The sequence below is a fragment of the Hyperolius riggenbachi genome, chromosome 4, assembly GCF_040937935.1.
Source record: "Hyperolius riggenbachi isolate aHypRig1 chromosome 4, aHypRig1.pri, whole genome shotgun sequence".
NCBI lineage: Eukaryota > Metazoa > Chordata > Amphibia > Anura > Hyperoliidae > Hyperolius > Hyperolius riggenbachi.
Window position 1 is genome coordinate 32582956 of NC_090649.1, and position 23732 is coordinate 32606687.

Genomic DNA, 23732 nt, shown 5'->3' on the forward strand with positions numbered 1-23732 from the left:
TCTCTGTAGCTGCACTCATTGCACACGGAGGGCCAGTCTCTGTAGCTGCACTCATTGCACACGGAGGGCCAGTCTCTGTAGCTGCACTCATTGCACACGGAGGGCCAGTCTCTGTAGCTGCACTCATTGCACACGGAGGGCCAGTCTCTGTAGCTGCACTCATTGCACACGGAGGGCCAGTCTCTGTAGCTGCACTCATTGCACACGGAGGGCCAGTCTCTGTAGCTGCACTCATTGCACACGGAGGGCCAGTCTCTGTAGCTGCACTCATTGCACACGGAGGGCCAGTCTCTGTAGCTGCACTCATTGCACACGGAGGGCCAGTCTCTGTAGCTGCACTCATTGCACACGGAGGGCCAGTCTCTGTAGCTGCACTCATTGCACACGGAGGGCCAGTCTCTGTAGCTGCACTCATTGCACACGGAGGGCCAGTCTCTGTAGCTGCACTCATTGCACACGGAGGGCCAGTCTCTGTAGCTGCACTCATTGCACACGGAGGGCCAGTCTCTGTAGCTGCACTCATTGCACACGGAGGGCCAGTCTCTGTAGCTGCACTCATTGCACACGGAGGGCCAGTCTCTGTAGCTGCACTCATTGCACACGGAGGGCCAGTCTCTGTAGCTGCACTCATTGCACACGGAGGGCCAGTCTCTGTAGCTGCACTCATTGCACACGGAGGGCCAGTCTCTGTAGCTGCACTCATTGCACACGGAGGGCCAGTCTCTGTAGCTGCACTCATTGCACACGGAGGGCCAGTCTCTGTAGCTGCACTCATTGCACACGGAGGGCCAGTCTCTGTAGCTGCACTCATTGCACACGGAGGGCCAGTCTCTGTAGCTGCACTCATTGCACACGGAGGGCCAGTCTCTGTAGCTGCACTCATTGCACACGGAGGGCCAGTCTCTGTAGCTGCACTCATTGCACACGGAGGGCCAGTCTCTGTAGCTGCACTCATTGCACACGGAGGGCCAGTCTCTGTAGCTGCACTCATTGCACACGGAGGGCCAGTCTCTGTAGCTGCACTCATTGCACACGGAGGGCCAGTCTCTGTAGCTGCACTCATTGCACACGGAGGGCCAGTCTCTGTAGCTGCACTCATTGCACACGGAGGGCCAGTCTCTGTAGCTGCACTCATTGCACACGGAGGGCCAGTCTCTGTAGCTGCACTCATTGCACACGGAGGGCCAGTCTCTGTAGCTGCACTCATTGCACACGGAGGGCCAGTCTCTGTAGCTGCACTCATTGCACACGGAGGGCCAGTCTCTGTAGCTGCACTCATTGCACACGGAGGGCCAGTCTCTGTAGCTGCACTCATTGCACACGGAGGGCCAGTCTCTGTAGCTGCACTCATTGCACACGGAGGGCCAGTCTCTGTAGCTGCACTCATTGCACACGGAGGGCCAGTCTCTGTAGCTGCACTCATTGCACACGGAGGGCCAGTCTCTGTAGCTGCACTCATTGCACACGGAGGGCCAGTCTCTGTAGCTGCACTCATTGCACACGGAGGGCCAGTCTCTGTAGCTGCACTCATTGCACACGGAGGGCCAGTCTCTGTAGCTGCACTCATTGCACACGGAGGGCCAGTCTCTGTAGCTGCACTCATTGCACACGGAGGGCCAGTCTCTGTAGCTGCACTCATTGCACACGGAGGGCCAGTCTCTGTAGCTGCACTCATTGCACACGGAGGGCCAGTCTCTGTAGCTGCACTCATTGCACACGGAGGGCCAGTCTCTGTAGCTGCACTCATTGCACACTGAGGGCCAGTCTCTGTAGCTGCACTCATTGCACACTGAGGGCCAGTCTCTGTAGCTGCACTCATTACACACTGAGGGCCAGTCTCTGTAGCTGCACTCATTACACACTGAGGGCCAGTCTCTGTAGCTGCACTCATTACACACTGAGGGCCAGTGTCTGTAGCTGCACTCATTACACACTGAGGGCCAGTGTCTGTAGCTGCACTCATTGCACACTGAGGGCCAGTCTCTGTAGCTGCACTCATTGCACACTGAAGGCCAGGCTCTGTAGCTGCACTCATTGCACACTGAAGGCCAGGCTCTGCAGCTACACTAATTATTGCACACTGAAGGCCAGTCTCTGTAGCTGCACTCATTATTGCACACTGAAGGCCAGTCTCTGTAGCTGCACTCATTATTGCACACTGAAGGCCAGTCTCTGTAGCTGCACTCATTATTGCACACTGAAGGCCAGTCTCTGTAGCTGCACTCATTATTGCACACTGAAGGCCAGTCTCTGTAGCTGCACTCATTATTGCACACTGAAGGCCAGTCTCTGTAGCTGCACTCATTATTGCACACTGAAGGCCAGGCTCTGCAGCTACACTCATTATTGCACACTGAAGGCCAGTCTCTGTAGCTGCACTCATTATTGCACACTGAAGGCCAGGCTCTGCAGCTACACTCATTATTGCACACTGAAGGCCAGTCTCTGTAGCTGCACTCATTATTGCACACTGAAGGCCAGTCTCTGTAGCTGCACTCATTATTGCACACTGAAGGCCAGGCTCTGCAGCTACACTAATTATTGCACACTGAAGGCCAGTCTCTGTAGCTGCACTCATTATTGCACACTGAAGGCCAGGCTCTGCAGCTACACTAATTATTGCACACTGAAGGCCAGTCTCTGTAGCTACACTAATTATTGCACACTGAAGGCCAGTCTCTGTAGCTGCACTCATTGCACACTGAAGGCCAGGCTCTGCAGCTACACTAATTATTGCACACTGAAGGCCAGTCTCTGTAGCTGCACTCATTGCGCACTGAAGGCAATATTCTCTACTTGCACTCATTGCACACGGAGGACAAGTCTCTGTAGCCATCACTCACCAGCTTAGGCAGCCTCTGAGTGCCTCCAGCACCTGGCAGGAGCCCCAGAAGAACTTCAGGTGTACCGAGAACCGTCTTCTTGTCCTTGGTAGCCACACGGTACTGGCAAGCAATGGCCACCTACAACCGTTAGAGAAAAACGTTAGCTGCAGACACAGGGAATATGGGAAGAGGGTGCAGCATGTACTGTACTATGGAGACAGACATGGGAAGAGAAGCAGCGAGATCGGACACCCCTTGCCGCATTGCCTAGGGGTACGAGCGAAAACACCCACCTCCAGGCCTCCTCCCAGGCACGATCCATTAATGGCAGCCACAATGGGTTTTGGGGACTTTTCAAGTTTTTCAAACATCTTCTGACCTTCGGCGGACAGCTGAATTACTTCCTGAGCACTTGTGCAGGATTCAATCATGCTGGAAACATAACATAATACATTGCATTCAGTGTTTAATAAGGTCCACGTTAATTCTACATCATTTATCCTGAGGAACCATGTTCTGCACAACGATAATGTTTTAGATAATATGCCTGCAGGTGATACTTTCTGCCCTGCCAGTGTTAAAGTCTTGTTTCAGGGTTTTGTTTTTTTGAAGAACGCCTTCTGTCCCCACATCTGCCAAACCCCCCTTCACACTCACCTCACTCACGTGACCCCCGAGCATCTGTACCGACATACACAATCCTCCTCTCCACTTCACTGGGGGAGTCCTGCCCCAATACTGGGCCCCTCCCATGACACCATGTACTGCCCCACACCATTTCCTGTGAAATGCCACAGTGCCACATGCTTCATCCCACTAGAGCCACGCACCCTACTGTCTGACAGGGTGGGGGAGGGAAAGGTTAGCCTCCATCCAATGGGTTGCCTTCAGAGGGAACGATTGACACCTGCGCCACACTCCCACCTGGACAGCTAGGAAAGTGAAGACACAGTGGCCTCCTCCAGAATCCTACCTGAATAAAGCAGAATTCCATTATCACAAGTATGGGGGCTATGGAACTCTCCTTAGGCTGGGGTCACACTGCCGGAGGGGTACCGTACCCTCTGAAGGACATGTTTAGAGTTTCTTTGTTGCCTCCTCTGTTTTCATTCTACAAAGTATTTTATGTCCATTTTTAAAAGTAAATTCAGATTTTTCCTAAACACTGTATTTTCCCAAATACAAATTAACAGTGTCCCCCTCATGATTTTGGACCCTTGTGTCCCATGCAGGTCGGAAGTAACAAAATGGCCAATCTGGTTGGCGTGGGCCTCTGCCACCGAAATACCACCAGCCTCCATAGTCCATGGCATGAACAACAGCAGCAGAAATATTTTCCTTTCTAGAAAAGCTCCTTCGTCCGTGCAAAGGGGCTCATCCCCAACTGCCAAGTCCAGTGTCTATGCGGGAAGGCACATTTAAATGGGCACTATGGCTAATTTCTTGCTTTTAAAGTGCCTTTAAAGGGGTTCTGTGGGGGTTCCTGAGGAGAAAAACTGCCACTTACCTTGGGCTTCTATCAGCCACCTGCAGTGGTAATGTCCCACGCCGTCCTGCTCCCATCTGCCGTTCCCCGCAGCCGGCACCGGGCTATTATTCGGCTGTCACACAGACAAATAATGCGCGTTGCCGTGCCTCCGCTCGCGTCATCTGAGGCTTACTGCGCAGGCGCAGTACAACGGAGCCTTGTACTGCGCTTGCGCAGTAAGCTTCCGATGACGCAGGCGGAAGCGAGCGGGTGCGCGGCCACTGTAGCGCAGCCGCAGTTGGATCCCATGCCGCTTAGACCGGGGCCGACGGCGGAGAATAGCAGATGGGAGGAGGACGGCGTGGGACATTACCGCTGCACGGGGCTGATAGAAGCCCAAGGTAAAGGTCTGTTTTTCTTCTCAGGAACCCCCACAGAACCCCTTTAACATAAGTATTAGTATGTGAAACATTGTCAATGACATTTATTTTGGCTGATCAAAAGGTTGTTTTTTTTTTTACACTGCCACTAGCCATTTATTCCTAAGGAGGCACGTCGGAAGATTTACCTTCCTGACGTCGAATCGGCATAATCCATCGTCATGTAGGAGGCATCTGTAACTGTGGTCTGTGTTGCTAATTCTTTCCCTCCCACCCTGTCCGCTCGAGGATCAATCCAACCGGTAACTGATCGTGCAGTTACTGAGATCTGTGTAGCCTGCAGCTGCTTTATGCTTCACGCTGCCCGCTGAGGACCCCTGGCACAGTGACGGACACCTATTGTTGTCTGTTGCTGTGGTAACCAGCACGCAACAGACAACAATAGGTGTCCGTCACTGTGCCAGGGGTCCTCAGTATACGTAACACAGACTACAGTTACAGATGCCTCCTATAGGACGATGGATTATGCCGATTCGGCGTCAGGAAGGCAAATCTTCTGACGTGTCTCCTTAGGAATAAATGGCTAGTGGCAGTGTAAAAAAAAACAAAAAACGTTTCATCAGCCAAAATAAATGTCATTAACAATGTTTCACATACTAATACTTATGTTAAAGGCACTTAAAAGGAAGAAATTAGCCATAGTGCCCCTTTAAAGAAAACCAGAGGTTGTGTAGGGGAAGGGATGGGGGGCAGATGGGACACAGAGGCATGTTCTCTGCCTCCTGACATGCCTCTGTGCCCCCCCCCCATGCTGCTCTCTGCCCCTCCATTGCCACACTATAGCCCCCCATAATCCCTGCACACTGTGAGCTGTGAATGAGGGACAGTCTCATTTCCAGCGCTGTGGCCCAGAGAACACAAAAGAGAAAGTGGACCATCGCAGCCCACAGGAGCGGCAGAGATTGGCGGTTTTGGAGGCTACCTGATCCATTCAGCCCCCCAGACCAGGTAGCACAATTTTTTTTATTTTAGGAGCCCACCACGGCTCTCTATAAAGTGGGATTAGAATTCTAAAGCTAAAAATTAGGGATGGGACGACGAATCCGGCGAATCCCTCGAATATTGGGAAATATTCGAGATTCGTGGATTCGAATCCCGACGCCATTTTCCACTTTGCGAATCCGCCGAATCCCGACGCTGCATCGCCGCGCATCCGCCGCTCGCACTCGTCCTCCTCCGAGCCCCCCCCTGCGTCTCCTCCGCCCGCCCCGCGCCTCCTCCGCCCGCCCGCCCGCATACATTGTATCAACTCACCTGTCCAGTGGAGCGCAGAGCGGCAGACCTCTCGCTCACTTCCTGGTTCCCTCTAGTGACGGCTTTTACAATGACGTCATCAGTAAAAGCCGGTCCGGCCACTAGAGGGAACCGAGAGGTAACGAGGAGGTCTGCCGCTCTGCGCTCCACTGGACAGGTGAGTTGATACTTATGCAGGGGTGAGCGAGGAGGCACGGGGGACGGAGGAGGCCGTTGGGGTGAGCGGAGGCGGCACGGGGGGGAGGGGGAGCGACACCTACCTACCTACCTACCTCTATACCTACCTAAAGGCCCCCTATACGTACCTACCTACCCGCCACTATACCTACCTACCTACAGGCCCCTATACCTACCTAAAGGCCCCCTATATGTACCTACCTACCTAAAGGCCCCTATACCTACCTACCTAAAGGCCCCTATACCTACCTACCTACATATCTACCTATACTTAAGGCCCTATACCCTGCTACCTATACTGAAGGTCCCTTTAACTACCTACCTACCTACCTACCACTATACCTACAGGCCACTATACCTACCTACCTACCTACAGGCCACTATACCTACCTAAAGGCCCCCTATACGTACCTACCTACCTAAAGGCCCCCTATATGTACCTACCTACCTAAAGGCCCCTATACCTACCTACCTAAAGGCCCCTATACCTACCTACCTACCTACCTAAAGGCCCCTATACGTACCTACCTACCTACCTAAAGGCCCCTATACCTACCTACCTACAGGCCCCTATACCTACCTAAAGGCCCCCTATACGTGCCTACCTACCTAAAGGCCCCTATACCTACCTACCTACCTAAAGGCCCCTATACCTACCTACCTACATACCTACCTATACTTAAGGCCCTATACCCTGCTACCTATACTGAAGGTCCCTTTAACTACCTACCTACCTACAGGACACTATACCTACCTACCTACTGGCCACTATACCTACCTACCTACATACCTACCTATACTTAAGGCCCTATACACTGCTACCTATACTGAAGGTCCCTTTAACTACCTACCTACCTACAGGACACTATACCTACCTACCTACTGGCCACTATACCTACCTACCTACATACCTACCTATACTTAAGGCCCTATACACTGCTACCTATACTGAAGGTCCCTTTAACTACCTACCTACCTACAGGACACTATACCTACCTACCTACTGGCCACTATACCTACCTACCTACCTACAGGCCACTATACCTACCTAAAGGCCCCCTATACGTACCTACCTACCTAAAGGCCCCTATACCTACCTACCTAAAGGCCCCTATACCTACCTACATACCTCCCTTTACTTAAGGCCCTATACCCTGCTACCTATACTGAAGGTTCCTTTACCTACCTAAAGGCCCCTATACCTACCTACATACCTACCTATAATTAAGGCCTCTATATACCCTGTTACCTATACTGAAGGCCCGTATACCCTGCTACCTATACTGAAGGCCCGTATACCCTGCTACCTATACTGAAGGCCTATATACCCTGCTACCTATACTGAAGGCCTATATACCCTGCTACCTATACTGAAGGCCTATATACCCTGCTACCTATACTGAAGGCCCATATACCCTGCTACCTATACTGAAGGCCCATATTCCCTGCTACCTATACTGAAGGCCCATATACCCTGCTACCTATACTGAAGGCCCATATACCCTGCTACCTATACTGAAGGCCTATATACCTTGCTACCTATACTGAAGGCCTATATACCCTGCTACCTATACTGAAGGCCCATATACCTTGCTACCTATACTGCAGGCCCCTATACCTTGCTACCTATACTGAAAGCTACCAATATTGAAGGCACCCATACCTAGCTAGCTATACTGAAGGCCCCTTTACCTCGCTACCTATACTGCGGGCAACTATACCACGGATCGCACAATTCTTATGTGCAGGATTCGTTAGATTCGGGATTCGAAAGGTTCGAGATATTCGGGAACCTTTTCAGATTCGGATTCGAAAAAATTGTGGATTCGTCCCATCCCTACTAAAAATTCAGTACCTACTCGTAGAAACCTAAAACATTTGAAAGCATTCCCAGGCATTCCCTGTGTAGAAAACGGTTCATTTTTTCACACTTTCACTGCAGAGAGCAGTAGAAGCTCTTGTCAAGGGCAGGGAGCTCCCTGTGCCTGTGTCTTCACTCTGCCCCCTTCTGCTGAACAGACATGTCACCCTGGCAACAGCTGAGTCACTTCAGCAGAGAGAGGAAGCAGATTGAAGACACAGGCAAAGAGATTCTTGCCTTTGCTGCTAACCATAGATAAGCAAGCTAGCTTTTAGGATTATTATTACACTTTAAATAATGCATGCAATCATGACTGACAGGAGGGTAAATGCTCAGGCAAGCAGGAGACTCAACCACACATGCTGGGCAGACAGAGAGCCAATAACCATGGCTGAGAACTTGCTGTCACTGTCCCAAGACAAACAAGCTGGCAGTGGATGGCTCAGACACTCCGCCCCGCGCTGGCAGGACGCCCTCAGGCACTCCACCCCGCGCTGGCAGGACGCCCTCAGGCACTCCACCCCGCGCTGGCAGGACGCCCTCAGGCACTCCACCCCGCGCTGGCAGGACGCCCTCAGGCACTCCACCCCGCGCTGGCAGGACGCCCTCAGGCACTCCACCCCGCGCTGGCAGGACGCCCTCAGGCACTCCACCCCGCGCTGGCAGGACGCCCTCAGGCACTCCACCCCGCGCTGGCAGGACGCCCTCAGGCACTCCACCCCGCGCTGGCAGGACGCCCTCAGGCACTCCACCCCGCGCTGGCAGGACGCCCTCAGGCACTCCACCCCGCGCTGGCAGGACGCCCTCAGGCACTCCACCCCGCGCTGGCAGGACGCCCTCAGGCACTCCACCCCGCGCTGGCAGGACGCTCTCAGGCACTCCACCCCGCGCTGGCAGGACGCTCTCAGGCACTCCACCCCGCGCTGGCAGGACGCTCTCAGGCACTCCACCCCGCGCTGGCAGGACGCTCTCAGGCACCCCACCCCGCGCTGGCAGGACGCTCTCAGGCACCCCACCCCGCTGGCAGGACGCTCTCAGGCACCCCACCCCGCTGGCAGGACGCTCTCAGGCACCCACCCTGCTGGCAGGACGCTCTCAGGCACCCCCCCTGCTGGCAGGACGCTCTCAGGCACCCCCCCCCTGCTGGCAGGACGCTCTCAGGCACTCCCTCTGCTGGCAGGACGCTCTCAGGCACTCCCCCTGCTGGCAGGACGCTCTCAGGCACTCCCCCTGCTGGCAGGACGCTCTCAGGCACTCCCCCTGCTGGCAGGACGCTCTCAGGCACTCCCCCTGCTGGCAGGACGCTCTCAGGCACTCCCCCTGCTGGCAGGACGCTCTCAGGCACTCCCCCTGCTGGCAGGACGCTCTCAGGCACTCCCCCTGCTGGCAGGACGCTCTCAGGCACTCCACAGATCATCTTACTTAATATCAGCTCCAGCGATGAAGCAGCCGGGTTTGCTGGAGATCAGGACGGCACTTTTCACAGCATCGTTGGCCCAGACTTCATTCATGATGTCGGAGAATTCGCTCTGCAGCTGCTTGGACAGTGTGTTCACCTACAGTAGCACCATAAAGAGAGACAATTAGAAGGTTCCTTGGCTGGATGTGCTGCAGGATAGGAAGTTCAGAAGCAAAACTAATGCAAAGGTGAAGAGGTGAGACTTGCAGCCCTAAAGGCCCGGACACAGGCTTGATTTATGTCACCCAACGAAGATCAGTACCCAAACCCTGGAGGGGGCATTGCTGGGGTGAGGGATTTACAGGTGAATAGGTGAGCTGAACAGCAGACAATGCGTTCTGTTACCATGTGCGCTGCGAAGGGACAATAGAGCAGTGCTGATGTCATGCGGTGGGCGGAGCAAGCAGCCAGCACAAAGGTATAGGCCGCTGCCCGGGCAAGTTGAGCCACCTGGCTTATCTCTTGCTGGGAAGCAGTTTGGAGCTATTGTACAGCCGCCAAAATATTTATTTTCTACAAAACTTGGCCGGCTCGGGTTCTCCAACTTTTAAAGGGAGCCTAAAGTGAGAGGGATATGGAAGCCGACATACTTATGGCCTTTTAAACAATGCAGATTGCTTGTCCATCTTGCTGATGCTCTGCTTCTAAAGATGGCCATACATTCTTTGATATGTCTCTAGATCGACCATTGAAATCTGATCATAGAGCGATCAATTTACAAACAAACAGAAAATTTATATCACACTTTTCTCCTGGCGGACTGAAAGCGCCAGAGCTGCAGCCACTAGGACGCGCTCTATAGGCAGTAGCACTGTTAGGGAAACTTGCCCAATGTCTCCTACTGAATAGGTGCTGGCTTACTGAACAGGCAGAGCGGAGATTCGAACCCTGGTCGCTGGAGTCAGAGCCCTTAACCATTACACTATCCAGCCATTTACAATAGTTTTTGACATGAACTCTATTGGAAATCGTTCTAGCTGGCCAGGGGTCTGTCGGGGAATCGACTGCCGTTAACACTGCACACCCAATTAACCCCTTGTGAACTAGATCTTCCAAAATTACCGATAAATCAGGGGGCCAGGTTGTAACACCTATTACTCAGATCGGACTGAGAGGTCAATCTGCCCACAAAATCGAGCAATGTATGAACATCCAAATACTGTTAGCCACAGCCCCCGAACAAGCATGCATATCAGGTGCTTTGACTGAGCATATCAGGTTCTTTGATCGGGGGGCATCGGGGAATGCTGTACACATGCGAGCGGTCGGGGGGCATCAGGGGGGGGGGGGGGTGCTGTACACATGCGAGCGGTCGGGGGGCATCGGGGAATGCTGTACACATGCGAGCGGTCGGGGGGCATCAGGGGGGGGGGTTCTGTACACATGCGAGCGGTTGGGGGGCATCGGGGAATGCTGTACACATGCGAGCGGTCGGGGGGTATCGGGGAATGCTGTACACATGCGAGCGGTCGGGGGGATGCTGTACACATGCGAGCGGTCGGGGGCCTCAGGGTATGCTGTACACATGCTGAGCCTTAATCTAAGGCTCTGGTCATGTGACAGTACACAGACAGCAGTAACAAACCCAGAAGTCTTCCACACTGTATGACAGTAAAATAATGGAATAGTACCTTAGAATTGGGGGTGTTAAATCGGACGACGGCGACATCTTTCTTGATTTCATAGTTTACATGCGTTCTTGCTGCAATGACAAAGGAGGAGGGGCCATCAGCTGAGCTGCTACTTCCTGTTTGCAACAACATTACACACCCCGCACATTGACACTGCATCACTACACACACTGCACTGCATCACTACACACTGGCACTCCATCACTACAACATTGTACACACTGCACACTAACACAGCATCACTACACACATTGCATCGGCACTGCATCACTACTCACACTGGCACTGCATCACTACACATACTGCACACTGGCACTGCATCACTACAACATACACACTGCACACTGACAGCATCACTACACACATTGCATCACTACAACATAACACACACTGCATCACTACACACACTAGGCCTGAACGATTTTAGAAAAAAATTTGAATTGAGCGATTTCTGTCTCAAATTGCGATTTCAATTCGATTCATGATTTCCTTCAAATCAAGCTTTGTTCCCCCTCTGTGCCTGTTTGTTCCCCCTCTGTCCTCCTGTATCTCCTTGTGCCCCCTTTGCCTCTTTATGCCTTCTCTGGGTCTCTCTCTTGCCCCCTCTGCTTCTCTCTGTGCCCCGTGTCTCCCTCTGTGCCCGCACTGTCTCTGTGTCTCCTCTGTCCCCCAAGCTGCATCAGTTCTGGACATAGCTTCAAGCACGAATCTAGCGATGCCCGTCTATCCACTTCGCCTCCTGCAGGCTCTAATGCACGGAATACTTCCTGTATGTCATGTGACAGAGTAACCCAGAGTTTTGCCAAGCACCAGACCCGGCAGACGGCGATAGAGGATGGACAGCGTTACTCGTGCGAAAGGTACGTCCAACGCTGCGAGCCGCATGCGCCGGGACTTTGGGGGGGTTTGAAGCCATTTCTTTTCAAATTCCCCCAGGTGGAAATGACGTGATTGCGATAATTGTCACTTTGACGATTCCGAAATTGTGATCTTGGTGATCGCGATTTCGGTTTAAATTCGATTTATCTTTCAGGCCTAACACACACACTGCACACTGGCACTGCATCACTACACTGCACACTGGCACTGCATCACTACAACATTACACACACTGCACACTGGCACTGCATCACTACACTGCACACTGGCACTGCATCACTACAACATTACACACACTGCACACTGGCACTGCATCACTACAACATTACACACACTGCACACTGGCACTGCATCACTACACTGCACACTGGCACTGCATCACTACAACATTACACACACTGCACACTGGCACTGCATCACTACAACATTACACACACTGCACACTGGCACTGCATCACTACACACATTGCATCACTACAACATTACACACACTGCACACTGGCACTGCATCACTACACACACTGCACGCTGACACTGCATCACTACACACACTGCACGCTGACACTGCATCACTACAACATTATACACACTGCACACTGGCACTGCATCACTACAACATTACACACACTGCACGCTGACATTGCATCACTACAACATTATACACACTGCACACTGACACAGCATCACTACACACACTGCACGCTGACACTGCATCACTACAACATTATACACACTGCACACTGACACAGCATCACTACACACACTGCACGCTGACACTGCATCACTACAACATTACACACACTGCACGCTGACATTGCATCACTACAACATTATACACACTGCACACTGACACAGCATCACTACACACACTGCACGCTGACATTGCATCACTACAACATTATACACACTGCACACTGGCACTGCATCACTACACACACTGCACGCTGACACTGCATCACTACAACATTATACACACACTGCACACTGACACAGCATCACTACACACACTGCACGCTGACACTGCATCACTACAACATTACACACACTGCACTCTGACACTGCATCACTACAACATTACACACACTGCACACTGGCACTGCATCACTACACACATTGCATCACTACAACATTACACACACTGCACACTGGCACTGCATCACTACACACACTGCACGCTGACACTGCATCACTACAACATTATACACACACTGCACACTGACACAGCATCACTACACACACTGCACGCTGACACTGCATCACTACAACATTACACACACTGCACACTGGCACTGCATCACTACAACATTACACACACTGCACACTGGCACTGCATCACTACAACATTACACACACTGCACACTGGCACTGCATCACTACAACATTACACACACTGCATCACTACACACACTGCACGCTGACACTGCATCACTACAACATTATACACACTGCACGCTGACACAGCATCACTACACACACTGCACGCTGACACTGCATCACTACAACATTACACACACTGCACACTGGCACTGCATCACTACACACATTGCATCACTACAACATTACACACACTGCATCACTACACACACTGCACGCTGACACTGCATCACTACAACATTATACACACTGCACGCTGACACAGCATCACTACACACACTGCACGCTGACACTGCATCACTACAACATTACACACACTGCACACTGGCACTGCATCACTACACACATTGCATCACTACAACATTACACACACTGCATCACTACACACACACTGCATCACTACACACACACACTGCATCACTACACACACACACTGCATCACTACACACACTGCATCACTACACACACACTGCATCACTACACACACACTGCATCACTACACACACACTGCATCACTACACACACACTGCATCACTACACACACACTGCATCACTACACACACACTGCATCACTACACACACACTGCATCACTACACACACACTGCATCACTACATCACTACAACATTACACACCCTGCACACACTGCACACTGGCACTGCCTCACTACACACACTGTACACTGGCACTGCATCACTACACACACTGCATGCTGACACTGCATCACTGCAACATTATACACACTGCTCACTGGCACTGCATCACTACAACATTATACACACTGCACACTGGCACTGCATCACTACAACATTACACACACTGCACACTGGCACTGCATCACTACAACATTACACACACTGCACACTGACACAGCATCACTACACACACTGCACGCTGACACTGCATCACTACAACATTACACACACTGCACGCTGACATTGCATCACTACAACATTATACACACTGCACACTGACACAGCATCACTACACACACTGCACGCTGACACTGCATCACTACAACATTACACACACTGCACACTGGCACTGCATCACTACAACATTACACACACTGCACACTGGCACTGCATCACTACAACATTACACACACTGCACACTGGCACTGCATCACTACAACATTACACACACTGCACACTGGCACTGCATCACTACAACATTACACACACTGCACACTGGCACTGCATCACTACAACATTACACACACTGCACACTGGCACTGCATCACTACAACATTACACACACTGCACACTGGCACTGCATCACTACAACATTATACACACTGCACACTGGCACTGCATCACTACAACATTACACACACTGCACACTGGCACTGCATCACTACAACATTACACACACTGCACACTGGCACTGCATCACTACAACATTACACACACTGCACACTGGCACTGCATCACTACAACATTACACACACTGCATCACTACACACACTGCACGCTGACACTGCATCACTACAACATTATACACACTGCACGCTGACACAGCATCACTACACACACTGCACGCTGACACTGCATCACTACAACATTACACACACTGCACACTGGCACTGCATCACTACACACATTGCATCACTACAACATTACACACACTGCATCACTACACACACACTGCATCACTACACACACTGCATCACTACACACACACTGCATCACTACACACACACTGCATCACTACATCACTACAACATTACACACCCTGCACACACTGCACACTGGCACTGCCTCACTACACACACTGTACACTGGCACTGCATCACTACACACACTGCATGCTGACACTGCATCACTGCAACATTATACACACTGCTCACTGGCACTGCATCACTACAACATTATACACACTGCACACTGGCACTGCATCACTACACACACTGCAAGCTGACACTGCATCACTACAACATTATACACCCTGCACACTGACACAGCATCACTACACACACTGCATCACTACACACACTGCACACTGGCACTGCATCACTACACACACTGACACTGCATCACTACAACATTACACACACCGCACACTGACATCACTACAACAGTACACACACTATATACTTACACAGCATGGCTGATGACATCGACAGAGACCGGCATGTGAATCCTAGAAACAAAACATTAGCATAAAATTAGCATCATTCTTGCATAAGGAGCGACTCTCTGAGCATCCCTATTGCCTCACCTCCCCAATAGTCAGCGTATACCAGATCCTAACCCACCAGTCACATGACCTCTCCTAAACGGAGCTGGAAGAGAGAGGGATATGGAGGCTGCCATATTTATTTACTTTTTAACAACGCACATTGCCTGGCTAGCCTGCTGATCCTTTGCCTCTAATAAGTTTAGCCATAGCCCCTGAACAAGCATGCAGCAGATCAGATGCTCTGACTATTATGGCTGGATTAGCCGCATGCTTGTTTCAGGTGTGATTCAGACACTACTGGTGCCAGAAAGATCAGCAGGACTGCCAGGCAACTGGTATAAAAGGAAATCCATACACCAGCCTTCATATCTCTCTCTCCTCAGGTTCCTTTCAAAGGAAAACAGGAATGATAGAAGCATGGAATACGCCATTATCTCTTCAATACAAGCAACGAGCAAAACAAACTAAAAAAAGACAGCTCCTGCCATTATAGTGATCTGTCGGGTGTGACATCTGGAGCTGGAATGATGCACAATTGGATACACACAAAACAGTTACATATCGTTACAGTGTTGCTGCACTTCATGGAATTCCAGATAATCGCTACATATTTACTCTCACTTTCCTGGCTTCCATACATATTACTGTATCGTGTGTGCACAGCAGCAGCTACTTTCACTAAACAATCTCTCACTACCCAGCCTTTCTGCAATCCGCTATAAAGTGGGCGCCTTGATCGTTTGATCCTGCTCTGCCAACCTACTGTAAATATACCTCTGGCGTTAAGCTCACAGAGGCACAGGTAACTCTCTAGTGTCTGGTGCTGATTTCAGAAAAAAAATCAGCTCTGATCAGTTCCAGAATCTCCAAAAAAGCAAGATGGCTGCACCTGTGAAGGTTCTGCAGCTCTGGGCTCGAGCTAGCAAGGCAAGAGCGTAATGCACTAGTAAATTAATGCAATGTATGAGCATAGCAGTGATGGGCTTAAACTGACATAACACTCAATAATAATGTGTTTGCCTACATGTTATCACCCATACAGTTACCATAGTTGCTTTTTGTGCACAAGTAATAGCCCTAAAGAACAGTTTATCTGCTCTGAAAGCTGCCATTGCATTTTATTGCATATCTGCTGTATTTATATATGAACATCTATATTGTGGTCACTTCTCAGCTCTTTCTGATTGTTAGCCAACTACAGCTCAGTTTCAGCAGTTTGCTAATGCTTACTCAATGTATCTGACACAGTAACCAAGTAGCTCGGGGGTGACCCAAAACCACAAGTATAGGTATCTGAAAGGAATGTAAACCAAAGCTAATGTTATCACCTCTTGGGAAGCGGCCAGAAGCTGCCCACTGAAGCAAGAAGCTTTACACTGAAGAACAAAGTGCTGTGTTTAACTGTTTGAATGCTGTTCTGCTACTTTTTTTGTGGTAGTAGGTTTAAGGCTGTAAATCTTTTAGAACAAAGAGGAAATGCTAAATTTCATACCACTAATGTTAGCTCAGGTTGTTTTTTTTTTTTAATATATATATATATATATATATATATATATATATATATATATATATATATATATATATATATATATATATATATATATATATATATATATATATATATATATATATATATATATATATATATATATATATATACCTAAAGGAGATTGCCCTCACTGAAAATCCATTCCAGTAAGATTGTAATGTTCTTGTATCTGCTGTGCTGCCTCTCCTCTGCCCTTGCTGAGAGCAGCCACATTACTACCATCAGGAAATGCTCCACCCAGATGTGCAAAGTCTGCCATATTCAGGCGAGGTACACCTGAACTGTGCCCCGGGGGAGCAGAGGGCGGATGAGCTGGCGGAGAGACAGATTGCTGGCGTACCTATCCCTGCTGCAGAAGTCAGACAACACCCCCCTCTGCTGTATTACACATTCCCATATCCTGATCCTCACATAGCGATATCTCAGGGGTGATACATTACACTTCACCATTCTTCTCATCCAACACAGAGTTCATCAGGGCCATAAACTGAGAAGGGTAGTATGTGTGGGGAAAACAATTCTCAATGCGACTGCTCAAAGGCATATGGAGGCTTCCATATTTATTTCCTTTTAAACAATACCAGTTGCCTGGCAGTCCTACTGATCTCTTTGGCTGCAGTAGTATCTGAATCGTACACCTGAAACAAACATGGGGCTAATTCAGTCAGAGCACCTGATCTGCATGCTTGTTTAGGGGTCATGGCTAAAAGTATAAGAGGCGGAGGATCAGCAGGACAGCCGGCAGTCTTCATATCTCCCTCACTTTAACTTTAGTGTACTTTAACCCTTTACAATCCAATTATGCAATCACCCACATCCCCCAGAACCTACTTTTCCTACTACTAATTGTGCAAACAAACCTAGCTTGGAAATACTTAGTATTAGCATCTCCCTAAACAGTAGTAATTCTAACATACCAGTTATGTTGCAAAGCACGTGCCAGTTGGATATGTACGCCTGTTGGACAGGCCTTGAGGCAGGACACAATGCAGAATGACAATGCTGACATAATGGCTGCAATTTACTGTCACTGCCGGCTGACACCTTTCTGCTTAGCTGAAGAGACTTTTCCCCCATATTACTCACCCAACCTTTACCCTACATACATAAATACCTACAGAGTGATCCGGGCACTCAGCCAGCATACTCTGCACTTCTCATGTCTATTGCAGCATAAGCCTGCTGAGTGTGTCTACACCTGCACAGGGCACATATACAGCAGCGGGGGGGGGGGGGGGGGGGGGGAAGAGAGAGAGAGAGAGAGAGAGAGAGACTCAGCCAGCATACTCTGCACTACTCAACACCCTCACGCCTATTACAGCATAAACCTGCTGAGAGTGTGTCTACACCTGCACAGGGCACATATACAGCAGGTACCAGCACAGAGAGAGGCACTCAGCCAGCATACTCTGCACTACTCAACACCCTCACGCCTATTACAGCATGCACCTGGTGAGAGTGTCTGCACCTGCACAGGGCACATATACAGCAGATACAGGCAGAACAAGTCTCTAATTACAGACTTATGTAACCATTCGCCTCTGTAAGATGACATACTTGTGGTGGTATCCCATTCATCACTGATCCTCTTGAGGGCAGTGTGCGCACTGGAAATATCCCCCATTCACTTCAAGGTCACTGGTCACTTGTGTCTTTCAATGTGAACTTGTGACATGAATTGGCCGGCTTTCAAATCCGCACAACACGTCCAGATCACTTAGCTCCGATTCCATTGGAAACATGACTAATGACAGACAGCTGGTAAACGTGGAACGTGTCCTTTCAAGTGCACTGGTTAGAGCGGACCTGAACTCACAACTTCCTCTCTGCTCAAAGATATGCAACAGCATACTGACCTTTAAATAAAAGCATTTCTTTGTTATAGCTGATACAAATCCTGCAATAAATCTGCAGTGTGTCTACTTCCTGCTTTCATGGAAGCAGACCCAGGGTTAACATTCTATGTTTACAAATTAGCTACTCTGCTGTGGCAGCCAGCTGAGAGATGAAAGTACAGCATTACCATGAATACATGGTAATACCCATGATATAAAGCTTTCTGCCGCCCGGTCCGACCGGTGTCTCTCAGCAAAGTCGCGCTGTGACATGCTGCTCGTGCATAGGCATGCTATTTACACAGGCCGGACCGGGGGGCAGAGCTTTACTTCAGGGGCGTTAGGGTGAGGGTGTATTGCCATGTATTTATGGGTATGCTTAAATGCAGACCCACACTGTCTGCTCTGGGTTCCAAAACTGAATACTGTATAAAGGAAACAAAAATGTTTGATTTACCTGGGGCTTCTGCCAGCTCTGTGCAGCCTTCCTGTCCCGCGCCATTCCTCCATGATCCTCCGTTCTCCCGCCGCCAGCTACTTTCAGTTCGATCATACTGTCGATTTGTAAATTGACGGCAACTGCGCCCCCCAAGCCACATGTATCTTTCTTCTCACTCCAGCCTGCAATAGCGTCCTGCGCTAATAGTGGAGGATGCTATTGTGGGCGGGAACTCAAAGAAAGTCGCATGGCCCGGGGCGCGCAGGCGCAGTTGCCGCTTCGATGGAAAAGAAAGTAGCTGGTGGCGGTAGAACGGAGGATTGTGGAGGACCGGCGTGGGACAGACAGAAGCCCCAGGTAAAGTGAAACTTTTTTTTTTTTTTACAGTATTCAGTTCAGCTTTAAGCGTTTCGGCAATAGATCTGCATTTTTACACAATGGTCTGACAAAGAAGAGTTCTTCTTTAACATGTATGCCCTGTAGGATAACTCTAGCTTAAAAAAGCAATAAGCAAGGGCAAAGGGTAATTATAAACCTGGCAGAAGCCAGCAATGACCTAGCTGACATTCCAGTGACTGCTGCACTAAACACAACATAAAGCCACTCAGTGCAGACATTCCTGTGTGACGGGATCCTGCCTTGTGAGAGGTCATCTGAGGACCCATAGCTGGAGGTGTGAGCAGACAGCAGGCTTACAGGAGTGGCAGCAGACTTACAGGAGTGGCAGTATACATGCAACCTTCTGGAGAATAAGGGAATCCATCTGTGTGGTGAATACAAGCTACTGATTACACCTCTGAGAAGTTATCACTGCCTAAGCCGCCGGAGGATTTCTCAGCCCCTGGTTGGACAATTTGCACACCTTTTGCTAACTGCGTGTACAAGCCGATTTGACGCGTTAGAGGCCCCCCCCCCCGAGACCCCATTGCGCAGCCTGGCCAATAACCCCCAGGCTGCGCTAAGAGGTGGATCGGGACTCCCGCAGACGCCATGACGTGGATGACGTCATCCCGATCGTCGCCATCGCGACGGGGGAAGCCAAACAGGATCGGAAGGGGTGGGGGGAAGCCGCTGCACAGCGGCTATCATGTAGCTAGCGCTAGGCTATCTATCTATATATATATATATATATCTAATATAAAAAAAAAAAAAAGTGCTGCGCCGCCATCCTGGAGGTTTTAATAGAACAACTGAACAAGAGGGATAAGGAGGCTTCTTCCATCATTTATTTCACCTCTATGGTGCTGACCCGAAGTAACCCGGAGGTACTTCCAGGTCAGTGCCAAAGCAGTGGATATGCCGGCTGATACGAGAAGATACGGTGGCTGAACGGGAGAGCTCACAAGGCGGAAAACACAGTGAAGGGACCCAGGAGTAGGTGAGTTGTGCGGTGGTGTCGATGTCCCAATATTTATGGACCTGACTGCATAACTGAGGATTGTTTCGGAGCCACAAAGATCTCCTTCTTCAAGGCAGACAGACGTGTAGACTGTGTGCGGATTCCTCCCTTGGACTTTGGATTGGTATTGCCTAGGGATCAATCACCATCATCCACCCCATACAGGTGTGCAGATCTTACTTACTAACATACCAATAATTCCAAATTGTATGCAAGTTTCATGCAAGCTGTGGGTCACTTGGACATGGGCCCATCACAATCATCAGGAAAAGTGCATCTGACTGGTGCAATTCTAAATAGCCTTGATGAATGTGGTGGAAGGTTATAACCGATTTTGGAAAAATTTTTTGCTGTCCTTTTTCTATCTGATTATTTCCACTACTTCCTGTTCACACAGGAAGTGGCAAAATCAAAATCTCTCAAAGAGACTCCGACTGAAACGCATAAAAATAATAAGTATAATCCCGCTATGAACGGAATATCTATCCTTCCTGTGTGGCCTGGTGGAGAGGACTCCCGCCTTGCAGGCCCAGACCTTCTGCACAGAGTCTGTAGCTAGGAACACACGGCAGAAACGCTAGCATTGCGGAAGACACAGTGTTTTTGCCGTTAATGATAGTCTAGGGGTCGCATGTAAAAGCATTTCGGTGGATTTTTTTAAATATATTGCTGTATTTTATTCCAGTTGTCACTAGGACAGCCTTGTGGACTACTTTTATTTTATTCCATTAAGAACACAAACATGAAATGCACAAAAAAATGCAAGAGAGAAACACAATTGCTAACGCATACAAAAACGTAGCAAAAATATTAAAAATGCATAGTTTGCTGCACTGCCTAGTGCACACTCAGCCTCCATGTCCCCCCCTGGGCTTGCATGGCTCTCCTCCATGCACAAAAATCATATGATATATGAATGAATGGTACCCTGTTAATGTAAATGCATACCAGGGTATTTTGTGTGCCAAATAGCTGCAGGCCAAATGTAAATGAGCCCTAATGACACAAATCTCCATGGAGATCCCAGGGGCAGAAAGTCAGAGGTAATCTCTCTAACAGAGCTGCATTAGAGTAGCATCCCAAGCATTCTGAGCTGTTAATCCCATTTTCCCTGCATTAGTTAGGATAACTGGTGGGCAGCGCGGTGGTGTAGTGATTTATGCTCTTGCCTTGCAGCACTGAGTCCCTGGCTTTTATCCCAGCTGGGGCATTATTTGCAGAGTTTTTATGTTCTCCCTGTGTCTGTGTGGGTTTCCTCCGGGCACTCCAGTTTCCTCCCACATCCCAAAAACATCCAGATAAGTTTATTGACTTCTCCTTAAATTGGCCCCTAGACTATGATGGACATGTGACTATGGTAGGGATTGGATTGTGAGCTTCGAGGAGCAGTTCAACTCCATACACATGCTCAGTCGGTCGTAAAAACAGCAATCCTCGGCAATCAATGAACAACATCAGAGCATGGTTGTACTCAACAATTGAACAACGATGGTTCACCAATCAAATCATTAGCCGAAGAAATTTGAATGGAACGATCGTTTGTAGACGTTGGATATGGACAGCTAAGAGTGATTATCGTTTGAACCGATCCGCCATGGCAGATCGGTCTACATGAGCGATAATCACTTAACGTCATTGGAACACTTTTTCTTTTTTAAAGCAAACCTGTAACTTTAGGGGGTAGGCAAAGGTTAGATATTTACCTCCTCCTCCTGCAGACCACTGATGGACACCTGGAAGCTCCCTGCCGTGCTCCTGTGCGTAAACGAACGCAGCCGTACTGCGCAGGACAGCTTGCATCTGTGCAGTAGCAAAGAGCCACCCCTTGGCGCAGTACAGCCAAGCTCTGCCAGCAAGCCCTTGCCCATGAGTTTCTGGTGTGTCCCGGCACTGGAATGGCAAGGGGTGTGTGTGTGTCTTTTTTCCTTTCTCTGCCTGAAAGAGTTAAATATCAGGTATGTAAGTGGCTGACTCAGTCCTGACTCAGACAGGAAGTGACTACAGTGTGACCCTCACTGATAAGAAATTCCAACTATAAAACACTTTCCTAGCAGAAAATGGCTTCTGTGAGCAAGAAAGAGATAAAAAGGGGAATTTCTCATCAATGAGGGTCACACTATAGTCACTTCCTGATTGAGTCAGGACTGAGTCAGCCACTTACATACCTGATATTTAACTCTTTCAGGCAGAGAAAAAAAGGAACATAGCATCATTATGTGTGTGCTAGGCACTGTACATACACATGTCTATTTCATCATGTCACCTCGGGTATCCTTTAAAGGGAGCCCGAGGTGGGCTCATACAATAAAGAAAAAAAAAAGTGGGCTACCTGATCTGCGGGGCTGAGCAGATCAGGTAGCCGCAAAAACTACCCCTCCTGTGGCCCACTTTCATGACCTCTGGGTCACGACGCTGGAATGAAAGACTGTCTCCCATTCACAGCGGGCAGGGAGGCGGGGGAGTGTGCCCTAATCGAAAAAAACAAAAAAAATTGTACCATGTATGGACACCTTAAAAACCACTTAACGACCAGCTAACTCCGATAGGGGTCGGCAGGTCTTAAGTGGTATAGCATGGAAACTTTCCATGCCAGTTCACGGAGACTGTCTCCGTGAACAATGTGCGAGCCGCCGATCGCGGCTCGCACGTGTAATGTACACACGCGGGGAAGGAATCCCCGCTGGTTACATCAATACGGCGCTGTGGTGCAGCAGCAACGCCGTAAGGCAGATCGGCGATCCTCGACCTCTTATTGGCCGGGGATCGCCGGCATCTGATAGGCTAAAGCCTATCCTATCCGGCGCAGGACGGATATCCGTCCCGCGCCACACACACGTACAGGGAGAGGGAGGGAAGGGCAGAAATCGCTGCGGAGGGGGGCTTTGAAGAGCCCCCCCCCGCAAGGCCACAAGGAGCTGCGGCGATCAGACCCCCCGCAGCAGGTCATCCCCCTAGTAATGAA

General features: G+C 49.8%; 1 protein-coding gene across 1 annotated transcript in view; it reads right to left on the reverse strand.

The window, feature by feature from the left end:
- Positions 1-23732, reverse strand: part of HADHA (hydroxyacyl-CoA dehydrogenase trifunctional multienzyme complex subunit alpha) — a 49901-nt gene that overhangs the window by 24341 nt on the left and 1828 nt on the right. Inside the window, exons 2-6 of the mRNA XM_068279924.1 lie at positions 15468-15509; positions 11116-11186; positions 9448-9581; positions 3119-3257; positions 2844-2963 (exon numbers count right to left, since the gene is read on the reverse strand). Of these exons, the coding sequence (XP_068136025.1) occupies positions 2844-2963; positions 3119-3257; positions 9448-9581; positions 11116-11186; positions 15468-15509 (506 nt within the window). The remainder of the gene's footprint in view (positions 1-2843; positions 2964-3118; positions 3258-9447; positions 9582-11115; positions 11187-15467; positions 15510-23732) is intronic.